The sequence below is a fragment of the Melopsittacus undulatus genome, chromosome 4 (assembly GCF_012275295.1).
Source record: "Melopsittacus undulatus isolate bMelUnd1 chromosome 4, bMelUnd1.mat.Z, whole genome shotgun sequence".
Lineage (NCBI taxonomy): Eukaryota > Metazoa > Chordata > Aves > Psittaciformes > Psittaculidae > Melopsittacus > Melopsittacus undulatus.
In genome coordinates, this window is record NC_047530.1 from 110,754 (window position 1) to 123,855 (window position 13,102).

Sequence of the window (13,102 nt, forward strand, 5' to 3'; positions counted from 1 at the left end):
GCCACGGCGTGTCCCCGTGCCTGGCTCGCTGCCGCCCTGAGGGAGGCCATTAACAGCCAGGCCCCTGCTCAAGACAAACAGCTCTGGGGAAGGACGATGCTGATCGTGCTGCTCCATTCCTGTGATGGTAACCGAGAAGCAGGGGACAAGCCAAGCTCAACAGCGCCTGGATTCCACAGATTGCTGTGATGGTTATCAGAGGGGGAGGGAGAGCCTGCTCATGGGCCACATCAACCCTTCTTCCATACCCTGCCCATTGCCCATCCTTGCAGAACAAGGTGACAGCTCGACCAAGGTTGCTTCTTGGCCGTGGGACCTTCTGCCTCTGCTGTGATCCAAGCCTCACAGTGTCCTGCCTGGCCGTAGCTCCTGTACCTGTCTCCTGTTCCTGTCCTACAGGATCTGGAAAGGTGGGAGGAGCATGGACACCACCCAGCCCAGCACAGAGGGTTTATGGTCTCAAAGACAAAACAGATCAGGCCCCTCAGGGAGGGCTCCTGCTCCCGTGTGCTGGGTGGGACATGAACCCAGGGAGGGTTTGCAACCTGGGGTCACACACTTACTTAACCCCCCCTGCCCAGCTGCTCACTGCAGGAGCCATGGCCAGGGCCTCAGAGCAGCCTTCTCCAGGCTGCCCACTGGGCGTGGGCAGCTGCCGTGGGCACAGAGGCAAGGGGGGAACCCATCGCAAGAGCAACCGCCCCGACTGGTTCGGCACAGCAACACGCGCCTGTGCTGGCACAGCCCGAAGGACAAAGCTCCTCCTTCAGCCCTTTGGGAGCTGCCCTGGATTTGCAGTGTGCGCCTCGAGCTGGGCAGACCTCCAGCAGCGGCTGGCAAGAGCCTCCTTCCCCTGGGTCCAACTCCTGCCGATGTTCCAGCTTAAGCAGCTTGTGCTCAGCCTTACCTGTCTCCCCCTACCCAGGGTGCTAGAGGTACATCCATCCCTATCTCTGGGACTCAGGCTCAGCCTCTCTCTCTCCATTCCTACCTCACCACCCTCTCAACCGTCCTCCAGCACCTCCCCAAACCGCACCTGAGCCGAGGCTTAAGCAGACAGCCGCAGTGCTTGTGTAAGAGACAGAGCGGGCACAATACATCTGTCTACAGAGCTATTGCCTCAGGGATGCAACATTCCAGGATGGGGCCGCACACTGGCAGGACAGTGCAAGGACCACCCGAGCCCAAGGGCAGCTCCAGCCTCATGGGGCACTTGTTCAGAGCCCAGCCAGGGGAGCCCCATCACCCACAGACAAGGGAGGAGGAGAAGCTGCTGGTGCTGAACAGGTTGAGCCACTTCTGGCAGCCTGCGGGTGAGGGCTGGTGAGGTCCTGGCCGTGCTGCAGCAATGCTGTCTCCCCAAGGCACTGCGGGGCTGAGCACTGGGCTCAGCACCGCTCCCAGGACTGCTGTGGCGCTGCGCCACGCATCGGACACAGCTCCCGCAGGATAACCCCAGCTGGGGCACCAGTGAACCTGCCTCCCACCAGAACAGGTGGCACAGAAAGGGAAAGGCCTGGAGCTACATCTAGCTGCCCAGTGGAACTCCTTGCTACAGGAAGAGCAGCTCAATTAGCACCAACTTTTAACCACCAATTAAGCAGGCAATTAGAAGCGGATGCAGGCTTTCTCCTGCATCAGCTGAGCTTTCTCCTGCATGAGCTGAGCTTTCTCCTGCATGAGCTGAGCTTTCTCCTGCATGAGCTGAGCTTTCTCCTGCATGAGCTGAGCTTTCTCCTGCATGAGCTGAGCTTTCTCCTGGATGTGCCTGACTCAGCTCATGCCTTTGTCTCTAAAATCCTCCTTCCTTCAAAGAGGGTGAAGTGAGAGGGACCCCACAGCATCCCCCGTCCCCATACCTGAGCCGCCGACGGGGATCGGATGGGGTCCCTGCCCGCCGGGCTGTGCCGTAGTCGGACATGAGCCCGTAGTCCGCATCGTCGAAGCCCACACTGCGCTGGTCATCCTCCAGGCCATATGGCTCGGGGTGGAAGTGGTTCAGGTCCATGTTGCTGCCCCCGACGCGCACTTGAGGCTGGGGGCCGTAGATGTCCTGGCGGCTGGGGGCTCGGTAGGTGTCCATGGAAGGGCGGTAGCGCTCGTCGATGCGGGTGACACGGGACAGGCTGCCGTAGCTGTGGTCGCTGCCTGGGTACCCATCCTCGTAGGGGCGGCCGTAGCCATCGGGGTAGTGGTAGTTCCGAGGGAGCGTGGCCGTGCCCGCCTGGCTCAGGAACCCGCCCGGACCCCCGCTCCCGTTCTTGCGGAAGTTCCTGTCCATGGTCTGGACGTAGTTGCTGGTGACTGGGGAGGTTTCCAAAGGCAACCCGTCCGGCCCCACTGGCACCTGCTGCACCGTCCGGGTGGTCACTGTCTTCACCACTTTCTTCACCTAGAGGGATGGACGCAGGACACATTCCTGTCAGGAAACCCACCACAGCCCTGCATCCCTGGACTCCCCTTTCAGCCCAGCACCTCGCTCCAGGCAGATTTCACATCCCCGTTTCAGCTCATGTAGGAAGCTGGCTGATATCAGGGTGCAGCACCCCAGCCATCAGGTCCATGGCCAAAGCCCTGTCCCTCCATGCTGTGCCAAGGCCTGTACCGTGGTCTCTGTACGCCGGGTTGTCCCATCATCTGATGTCTCCACAGACACGACTGACATGGCCCCTTCTGGGTCCTCCTCCATGGTGTATGTCTCCTCCACGATCTGGCCCGGGTCCTGCATCCTGGGAATTGTGCTGTACAAGAGGTGGCTGTGGTCCTAAGGGGAGCAAGAGGCAGGCAGTCAGCTCCCCACTGTCAACACGAGCCTCCCTAGTATCAGCATGGTAAGAGATCTCACCTCCCGGGGAGCCCTGACATCTTCCTGCATGAGAACAGGTACCAACAATCCCACACCAAAGCCCCTTCAAGCCAGGGCAGCCACATCAGGAACACAAATCCCCCTCTCCCAGCTAGCGTGGAGACACTGGAGCTCTGCCCTGCATCCCAAGCCAGCCATCAGGCTGCCGCAGCCAGAGAGCTCAGCTCCCCTTACCTGTGGCCCGTTGAGCTTCAGATCTTGGTATTTCTGCCTTTCCAGGTCAGCATCGCCCAAGAAACGGCCGTTCTGAAACACAGCAGCACAGCAGCTCTGTTAACTGCACTGATCTCCCACTGCTGGGATGCTGTGTGCCCAGTCCCCCCTTCCCTGCCAGGCCCTGAGCAGGCCACATCCTGGATCTGACAGCCACCCAGTGCACACCGCATGTGTCACCCCCAGGAAAGGGTCATGCTCCTTGGGGCCTGCGCGACGTACAGCAAACCACCCCATTCCAGCCTAACATGAGCTAGAGAACGCATCGTTCAGTCCCAGTGCTCCTGATGGAATGGCCCAGACCCTTTCCTGCTACCGGCACAGCCCTGGAGACCTTCCACATCCTCCAGGGCAGGAGCCACAGGCAACGTCCTGGCAGAACTGCAAGGGAAGAGCATGGCTGCTCGGTGGCTGTTGCAGGGTGCTTCTGTTGGACCCCCCCTGCCCAGCCTACACATCCCCTACAACCACCTTCCACAGCCAGCAAGGGACCCGCCTCCTGCACACCACCACGCACCAGTCCTCCGAGCACCCCTCTCCACAGCAAAGCCCAGGAAAGGGAGGACAGGAGGAGGGAGACCTAAAGCCAAGGCAGATGAAACCGCACTTCCAGCCCTGCAGAAGAGAGATCTCTCCCAGCCCTGGTTTGGCTGTTTGGGGGATAAACAGAAACTCCAGGGACTCGCCCATTGTCACATGAGAGGGAGACAGACGTGCGCTTCCCCACAGCTATACACCAGGCCCCGAAGTTCAACCACCTTCCAAAAAACTGAGTGGGACGGGGAGCAAAGATGCCCCGGTACTCAATAGAGCCAGCCTCCGAATCCCATGAAACCAAACCAGAGCTGGCCTGGCAGAAAGACACTCCAGAGCTCCAGACCCAGACCCTCTTCCTTCCCACAAGGCTCTGGCTTTGCACATCCCCAGTCACCTTCAGCACCAGTGTTCAAGAGCAGCCTAAGCCTTCCTCCACCTCACATCCAAGGAGGGCCAACGGAAGTGCCCAGGGCTGCCCGCACTGAGGAGGGCTGACGCGGACAGGGGCTCCAGGAGCCTCCGCAGCCCCCGCTGCCAGGGCTTTACCTGGTGCCGCCGGGGCAGCGTGCCGTTGGCCAAGCCCGGGCCGGCGTCCTGCGGGGAGACCCGGACTCGCTCCAGCTGGGCTGAGACGTGGCGCCGCTCCTCCTCGAGCGCCCGCGTCAGCTTCTCGAACTGCGCCTCCTGCTCCTTGACAGAGGCAAGGATGCTGGCGGTCGACTCCACCTCCGAGTCGTCCATAGGTGCCGGGCGCCCAGGGCGGGCAGGGTGGGATGGAGGGCACAGGGAGGCACAAGCAGAGGCGGCTTGGCGTCAGGCGAGGGGCAGAAAAGTGACCCAGAAGGGCAGGAGCCCCTCTCTGCACTGCATGGGATTTGGGAAGGAAGGAGGGAGAAGAGCCGTCAGGAGAGACTGATTTCAGTGAGACAGATCCTCAGAACAGGGAAAAAAAACGATCTTGTGGCATTCCCACCCATTCCCACCCACCAGCGAGCTGGCAAGAGAGCTCCAGGGCAGCACAGCCCAGGCAAGACTTGGATGTTCCTTGCCCCAGGATTTCAGCTTGGAAAAGTGGCACTTTGGGTCAGAAAGTGCTCCCCCATCACAGCAAGCAGCTGGGATTGAGCCAGGGTCAGAAGAGCTGCTCTGTGCTGAAGAGGTTCCCTCTTCCCACAGGGGCCCTCCTCAGGCCTCACAGAACCCCTGCTCTCAGGGAGGGGAGGGCAGGTCCTGGGGCAGAACAGGGGGTGCTCCCAGAGAATGAGAAGTGACCTGAATCCCATTATCTCACCAGGGAGGGAGACAGATGCTGTCACTTACATACTCCCTCTTCCCCAGTGTGATACAAGGTGGGGGCACAGCCCCCACAACACAACTTTTACCTACCCAGGAAAGGGGACAAAGTGGGAGAAGATCCCCCTAAAGAGGACCCCGTGAGTCCCTTTGCTGCCAAAACTCACCACCCTCCAGCCTCTCACCAGGGTTCCCAAGGCTGCAGCTACCACAGGAGGTGCTCAGCCCCCAGATCTAGGGATGGTCACTGGCCTGGACCCCTCTAACATCTGCTCCCCAGGAAGGGCAGTGAAGCAGCACACCCCAATCAACACATTGACAGAGAAAGGCAATATTATTCCATACAGACCTGTCAGAGGAGGAAGCTCAGGTTTGATTGCAAAGGCACGGGACAGCCAGGTCTAGACGCAGAGAGTCATGGGAGGAATAGCCCAGCCACCACAGTGAGGAAGCAGGAGGGAGGAGAGCTGCAGGGACAGCAGGAGGAGGTCAAAATCACACAGGGCAAGGGCCGGGAACCGGCTCTTCCCTCCCACCCCTCTGCGCTGGGGGACGGTTCCCGCAGCAGCCCCCGGCCCCTGCGGCCGCTCCCTCCGTGGGGCAGCGGCACCGGCGGGCGGGCTCAGCCCCAGCCCAGCCCGCGCAGGCGTGCGGGGACTTGCCCGCGGCTGCTTTCCCACGGTGCGGAGCCGGGGCTGGGGCTGGGGCTGGAGCCGGAGCCGGAGCCGGGGCTGGGGCTGAGGCTGGGGCTGAGGCTGGAGCCGGAGCTGGGGCTGGAGCCGGGGCTGGGGCTGAGGCTGGAGCCGGAGCTGGGGCTGGGGCTGGAGCCGGGGCTGGGGCTGGGGCTGAGGCTGGGGCTGGAGCCGGAGCTGGGGCTGGGGCTGGAGCTGGGGCTGAGGCTGGGGCTGGGGCTGGAGCTGGGGCTGGGGCTGGGGCTGGAGCCGGAGCTGGGGCAGGGGCTGGGGCTCAGGCGGCCCCAGCGCTTCTGGGGGTTCAGGATTAACTCCCTCGAGCGCATCCCCACGGAACCCTCTGGAAACGCCCCCCTCGCACACAGGAGCCCTGGCACTGACCGTGCCCCGCGGCACCACCACGGCCGGGCCCATGAAGCCGGGTTGGTTTGCAGGAGCCTCTGCGCACTCGAACATCTGCCCTCACCAAAAGCCCAGCGCTTCCAGCCGTGCCCACATGTGCCTATGGAGCTGTGGCACACGGAACCCAGCCGGGCTGTGATCCTTGCTGCCCAGCCTGCACCCCAGAGGAGCAGGCATCACTCCGGGTCCAGGTGCCCAAGCAGGCTCCTGAAGGTTCCCAGACACGGCTCCTGGCTCTTGCTCGGGTTTTCCACTCCTCCCACCTTGCAACAGGTACCCCCCCAGGCTTTTTCCAGCGCACCAACCACCCAGGCCTTGTATGGAGATGCAGGGGCAGCTCTGACCCTGCTGCTGGAGGTCTCACCTGCCCCGTGGCTTTGCAAGGGATCCTGCCCAGGAGAGGCCTGGTGCCTCCCACAGCAGCACTGACGCATCCGACTCTCACCCTTGAGTCACACGCTCAGTTTTGGTGGGCACCCACCCAAAGCACCCCAAGCAGAGGCACAGGCCAGGGGCCTCTGGGGCCCACTGGAGGTCACCGGCACCCACACGGATACGGGGCAGGGCTGCAGGGCCCTGGACCCACCGGTGCTGGCCCTCGACCACAGGACAAGGGGACATCTCCTGGCAATGTCCCAGACTTCTCCATCAGGTCAGGGGTGGTCCTACCCCCCCCCAACATGCTGCAAACACCCAGAATCCTGCCAGAGCCCCCCTGGCTCGTGGTGATTCACCTCCAGTGTGGTGTTTCACTGAGACCTTCTAAGGACAGGAACAGCCGCTGCAGAGAAGAGATCCTCCTGGACACGACCTTGCCCGAGGAGCTGCGCTCCCATCTAACACCTTCCCAGCCAGCCCTTGACCATCTCTATGCAGAATTTTGGGGTGCGTGAGGATGGAGCCAGTGCGCTGGCCTCAAGGGCAGATTTAGCTGGGCCCCTGCTCTCGTGGACAGCCTTCACTTGCTGGCAAGCAGCCTCAGCAGTGAGCAGCAAGCACAGAGCAGCAGGGTTGGTATCTGTGGGAAGGCAGAAGAGAGCCAGCAACCCCAGCAGATCCCTGCAGCCCCACAGAGCCAGCAACACTGCCCCAGTGCCACGTCCCCACCTCTCTCACATCCCCCTGGGAACACAGCCCGGAGAATGTGGAACTAACAATGAAGCCTGCAGGGCCCTCATGGGCCTCAGATAAGGGGCCAGAGCAGCCGAGGCTGTTTCCTTCCCGTCCCTTCCACTGGGAGTAAACACAACAGCAGAGGGAAGGAACAGGACAGGTCCCTCGCCCACAAGCTCTCCCTGTCCCCTGCACTCACCAAGGCCCCTCCAGCTCAGGCAGGAGGATGTGTGGGGACACACAGAGGCTCCCCCTTCCCCTTTGGGTCCCCAGACCAGAGCAGGAAGCCTCAGGGAGAGGAGGCAGCCAAGGGGCTTTAGGGAGCCCTTTGCACCAGGGCAGGTACAGGAGGGGCTGGGGGGGGGGGGAGGCATGGCTCTGCAAAGCCATCGCCACGGAGCGGCTCAGGAGCAGCCACCGCAGGGTCACCCCGGGATCAGGGCTGGATCTGTCCCTGCATACCTGAGCAGGGGCACAGCTCCACCACGGACCAGCAGAACAGGGGTATGTGCGGCCGGGGGGGCTCACCCGGCTCTGCTCCTGGGGCCACCACCACCAGCACCGCCTCCTCCCTCCGCACTCATTCCAGCCATCGAGCCTCCATCGATCCGGGATTAAAGACATAATTACTGAGAGGCAGTGCCAGGACCAGAGCTGGAGCCGGCGCTGCCCGCAGCCGCGCACCAGCAACACCCCAGCCCCTGCGGAGACGCTCGGCAAGGGGCTTCGGACACGGCGCAGCCCCTCATGCCTCCCGCAGCTCATCTGCAAAGCAAGGCAGGGAGGGGGGCAACAGGAGAGCCCCGGCCAGGCAGCCCCCTCGCGACAGGCTGCAGCCAAGCACTGTGGATCCCGCAAGGGTGACATTCCAGGGATCGCTTTGCGCCCATTCCCCCCCCTCCTGCCCAGCCTCTGAAGAGACAACTACAGAGCATTTTCCAAAGCCAGACCCTGACAGTCGCTGCCTTCTCATCAAGAGAGGCACTCGCTGACACACCCGGCACTTAAAAACCCAGCAGCCAAGAATAGCTGAGCTGGCTCCGGCCAGGGCAAAACCAGAGCCTGGAGACAAAGCACATCCCAGCAGCGCCTGCCCCGGGGCAGAAGCACCAGAGCACTTCCCCGGTGGCCATCGGGACGAGGGGACCCAGGGACCAGCACAGCTACCCAGAAAGCTTCACACCCAAATCCCTCTGCCTTGTCTCATCTCCCAGCTTCCTGCTCAGAGTAAAGGCTTGGTAGTTGCCAGACCAACACCCTAAACCTAATGGAGCCCTCCAGAGCTCTTCCCCTGAGAGCAGCCATAACATGGCACATTCTTCCAGAACTCCCTGCCCTGCTTCCCAGCAAGACCCCAAAGCAAACCCCGTGCCTCGAAAAACAACTCGAGGGCCCAGGGGCAACCATGCCCAGCTGGAGCCCACCTGCACCCGCCGCTGCCAGCGGATGGGGTTCGAGCCTTGTGAGGGCTCCTCACCAAGACTGCTTCCCCATCAGCCACAGAGCTCAACCCAGGGCCCAGGCCGAGCTGGCAGGTGGGGAATGGGACACCACAGGCCAGGGAGAAGGCAGGGGGTCTGGCAGGCAGCGTGGGGCACCCTCAGCACACAGCCCCCTGCCTGGGGCTGCCCGAGGACAGGCTCCAGCCCAGCTCTGCCCCAGAAACCTGCTCCTGCTCCAGCACATCTGCTACACAAGAGAAATGTCCTTGTCCTGCCATGCTGAGGGGCTCCTAGGGGAACCGGGAGCTGTCCGCCCCTCAAAAGCCATCGACAGCTCTCAGCACCAGACCCCGACCTCCAGAGAGGAAGCAACAAATTCTGCACCTCATTCCAGTTGCCATCGTGATGCACTTAGAAAAACAGAAACCCCATCAATAATTCAAGCCTGCAATCGCCTGAGCGCTTGCAGTGCATTACACTTGCTTGCTCTGCACAGGTTCACAGCCCTGATAATTCACCACAGACCTCTGGTCAGTCTCAATTAGCTAAAAAATAAATGAGGCAGCATCTCTGGCATCGTTCCACCCCCCTAAGCACAGGGTCCAGGCTCACCTACCAGCCCTCAGCCTGCCCAAGGTGGCAAGCACCAATGCTAGCCAAGCACAGCAGGTGCTGGGCAGAGAGCCCACAAGCCCCAGCTCATCCCACCTCGTCTGCTCCAGTGTTCAGCTCAGGGGAGCACCGCAGGCCTCAGCCACGGGAAGGGGACCCCTGATGGGGGCAGGAGCTCCCACATCCCTGCGCGGGCCATGGAGAGCTTTGGACATGGCTGTTTCTCTCCCAGCACCCAGAGGCAGGACCATGCCCACCACAGAGCAGCACCCCAGGCAGGGACCCTCCTTCCACTGTGCAGGGCAGCTTGCTGCAGCTCCTGGCCAGCTCTGTCCGAGCCCTGCCAGGCCCCGGTGCTCCCCCGTGTCCTGCCGAGGTCCTCAGCTGCCTCCCGGGCCCCAGCCGCACCTCTCCCCGCAGGCGGCTTGTGGAGCACCGGACTTCGGACCGGCGGCGGCCGCGAGGGACAACGGCAGCTCCCGCGGGGGGGGGGGGGGGGTCAGGCACCGCCCCGGGCTCGGGCCTGCCCCATCCCAGCGCCGGGAGCGGCAGCGGGCAGGAGCCGGCAGCCGCTCGCCCCCGCCCAGCGCGCCCGACTGGTTGGACCGGCAGCGGATGGCGGCCTCGCCTGCCGCCCCCAGCGCGCTGGGAACACCGCCCTCCAGACAGGAGAGGGCTGCGGCGGTGCAAGCAGCGACACGGCCCCGCACCTTGTAAGGGAGCGGGCCCGCAGCCAGCGCCGCGATAAGGAGGCAGAGATAAGGGCAGGGCAGGGCAGGGCGGGGCGGGGCGGCTGGGCTGGGGGATGCAGCGTGAGCATCATCCCCCCAGCGTGGGGGACCGAGAACCGAACAAGACCCGTGGGGTCCGCGGGATGGGTCTGGACACAGCCGAGGGTTGTGAAACACAGTGGGGGCTGATCCCCTGGAGAACGGGTCTGTCCCTGCCCTGCCCGAGGTCACTGCGGTGAAGGAGGAGACAGCAGCAGCCGGGGGTCAGCCCCAGCACCACGCGCCGGCGGTCCGGTGGACTCGGGGTACCCTTGAGCGCAGCCGGGACACGGCACGGGATCAGATCCCCCCCGCGGGCTGGGCAGGAGAGCTGCCATCCCCTGCACCGGCCCCACGGCGAGCGGGACACGGAGCTCCCAGCAGCGCCCGTGGGGCGAAGAGGCTGAGCCCCCCAGGCAGCAAGGCAGAGCCGCAGGGATCCAGGCAGACTACACATCCTCAACCCCAAACAGGTTGGCCACAAGGCCAGAACTTCCCTGCCAGCAGCATCCCGCTGCTCCAGGACGCCCCAAAATCCCCTCTCCCGCTGGGAACCGCTGCATGGGTGCCCCCACCCCGGCCAGCAGCGAGGCCGGGTCCCCGGCATCCATCCCCGCAGCTCGCACCCCCGGGCCCAGCGCATTCCCATGCCGAGCGCTCGGCAGCACAAAGGCCGCTCTCTGTGCTCGGTGGGAATTCGCAGCTGAGCGCTCGGCAGGGACAAAGGGATTTCAGAGGCACATCCCCAGCCGGCCGCCTGCCTCCCTCCCCCCGGCGTTCCCGTTTCCTGTCACAGTAGCACCAGACCTCGGGGCCGCAGCAGCAAACAAACACCCAGCGCCGGATTCCGGGAACGGGGCCAGAGCATTCCCGGGGCAGGCCACGCTCCGGCAAGCAGCGGGTCCGGCTTCACCCCGGCGGCCCCGCGGGGGCCCAGGTGAGCGGGGGGATCCAGAGCAGCTCCCCAGGCGCAGCAGCCACCGCGATGGGGACGTGAGGTGTTCCCACGGCCTCGGGGCTCTGCGGGAGGTGATGCAGCCCCCGGGCTCACACACACCAGCACCCTGCCCCGCACACAGCTCCCCCCAGACCCACCCCAGGCTGAGCTTTCCTACTCAGCTGCTTCACTCCCGCAGCAAAAGCAAACATGAGCCGGGCTCTGCAGAGATAAGGGCTGTGCTGGCAGGGCCCAGGGGGCAAAGTCCCTTCCATGAAACGGGAGACTGCAGCAGTGGGGGGACAAGGGCAGGGCAGATGTGGTGAAGCTGCTCTGGCACCCCCCATGCTGGCACCCTGTCGCAGGGGCAGATTTAGCTCCTCAACGGCTCATGCCTGTCCCCAGGCAGTGAGGCCACAGCCCGGTGGCCCACATTCCCAGTAAGATTAAGGGAAGCCGCCCTCCCCTGGGCCACGGGCACAAGCATTCACAGCAGGCATCCACCCTGCACAGCCCCTGCCAGCAGAACCCAGGGTGCAGAGCTGCAGGACCCGGTGCCAGCCCAAATAAGCACCTAGATTTGGGTCCCTTTCCCTGGCACAGCCCTCACCACAGCTTCTATATCCTTCTTCCCAGGAAAGGCACCTGAGCTCCTTTCCTGTCCCAACACCTGCAGCCACACTGGGCCCCTGCACCAAGTCCCAGCCAGTGCACAGCAGCATGGGACTGGAAGCCCAGTGGGAACTGCCCCTGGGCTCATCCAGAGAGCACCTGGCACCATCCATCCGCCTGCCCTGCAAGGACACTCAAGCCACCAAGGAGTCACAAAGCACTGGGTGCAGGAGCAGCCCAGGGGGCATTGCTGGGGTGCAGGCAGCCGGGCAGGGGCAGCAGCAGCTGGATCCCCCTGGCACAGCACCCACTGAGGTGACCTCAGGTGCCTGCTCCCTACCAGCAGACAGGCTGGAGCACTGGCAGGGAAGGAAAAGCCACTGGAGAAGCATAAGGCAAGAGCCAAGGGCCAAATCACAGCTGGGGTGGGGCAGGGGCTGCTGCCCCACAGGGTAACAGCCAACTCCCAACACGGTGCTCCAAGTCCCTGCAGTGCCCACAGCCACGCACAGTGCACGCACAGGCTGGCATGAGCCAGGGCTCATGAACAGCAGCAGGGGACAAACAGGACAGGCCGTTGCTCAGGACTTAACCCTACCCCAGAGCCCTGCCCAAACTGGTTGCTGGTGCCACATCTGGCTGCTGCTCACTGAGAAGTGGCTTCCCAGGCTCCTGCCTGAGCTGAAGGGAAGGAAACCTGCAGTTTCCTGGTCAGACAGGAGGTGACATCGTGACTTCCCTTTCCTGTAAGTTTCTAAACACGACGTGCTGCCAAGGGCCTCTCCCCACCACCCTCAGCCTGCACGCAGACAACCTGGAACCAGGCTGGGACCACCGGGCACAGGCACCGCCAGCCAGGTCAGCACAGTGCACCCAGGAGACCAGACACCCTGCCCCTGGGGAACACCCAGGGGGGCTCCTCACCTGTGCTGCTGTCACATTCTTGCCCATGGCTGGGAGAATCCTATGAGCAGAGGCTGAAAGATGCTGTTTTCCAACCCCAGGAGGACATGGCTGTGCCCACCATGCCCCAGCTACCTGTGGGGGCACCGATAGCCTATGCCCAGCACATCTGTTCACCAAGGCTGGAAGTGAGCATGTGCTGCTCAACCAGCCTCCCCTCACATCCCTCAGCTGCTCATCTGCACAACTCCCCAGCCCAGAAGCACACAAGCAAACACCTGAGCCACTGTGGTGTTTCCAAGGCTCCCAGAGGCAGGATGCACGCATTCCTGGGAAGCACAGCCATAAACCCCCTCCTGGCCCAAGGCTGCTGCCACAGCTTTGCTCCTCAGGCCCATCCACCCCCCTCTTGCCCAGGGCAGCTGCCCTCACTACGGAAGAGTAATGGAGAAGGGAAGCGCTTTTCCACCCAAGGCAGCTGCTGGAGACAGGCAGAGATCAAGGGGGAGCAGGTTCCATGTGTGCCCCCCAGTGTGCTCGAGAGGGGAGCTGCAGGGAAACCAGAGGAAAGGGGCAGCAGAGGGGCAGGGCTGGAGCAGGCTCCCCACAAGCACGCAGGATCCCTGCCGGAGCCGCACGGGCTGCCCCTGCTCCCCACCGATGACACATCCCGGTGCCCGCACTGGAGCCAGGCAGCGCCGGCAGCACGG

At 63.5% G+C, this 13,102-nt stretch overlaps 1 protein-coding gene across 8 annotated transcripts in view; it reads right to left on the reverse strand.

Annotated features, from left to right (window-relative positions):
• CTNND1 (catenin delta 1) overlaps positions 1–13,102 on the reverse strand; it is a 28,209-nt gene that overhangs the window by 10,266 nt on the left and 4,841 nt on the right. For 3 of the 8 annotated variants that reach the window (XM_034061471.1, XM_034061472.1, XM_034061473.1), the window contains exons 2-6: positions 5,259–5,376; positions 4,163–4,480; positions 3,041–3,112; positions 2,606–2,764; positions 1,860–2,392 (exon numbers count right to left, since the gene is read on the reverse strand). In XM_034061471.1, the coding sequence (XP_033917362.1) occupies positions 1,860–2,392; positions 2,606–2,764; positions 3,041–3,112; positions 4,163–4,357 (959 nt within the window). In that variant the 5' untranslated portion in view covers positions 4,358–4,480; positions 5,259–5,376. Of the gene's footprint in view, positions 1–1,859; positions 2,393–2,605; positions 2,765–3,040; positions 3,113–4,162; positions 4,481–5,258; positions 5,482–13,102 lie in introns of those variants that run through there. The other 5 variants (XM_031054888.2, XM_031054887.2, XM_034061474.1 and 2 more) reach the window with 3 other exon arrangements.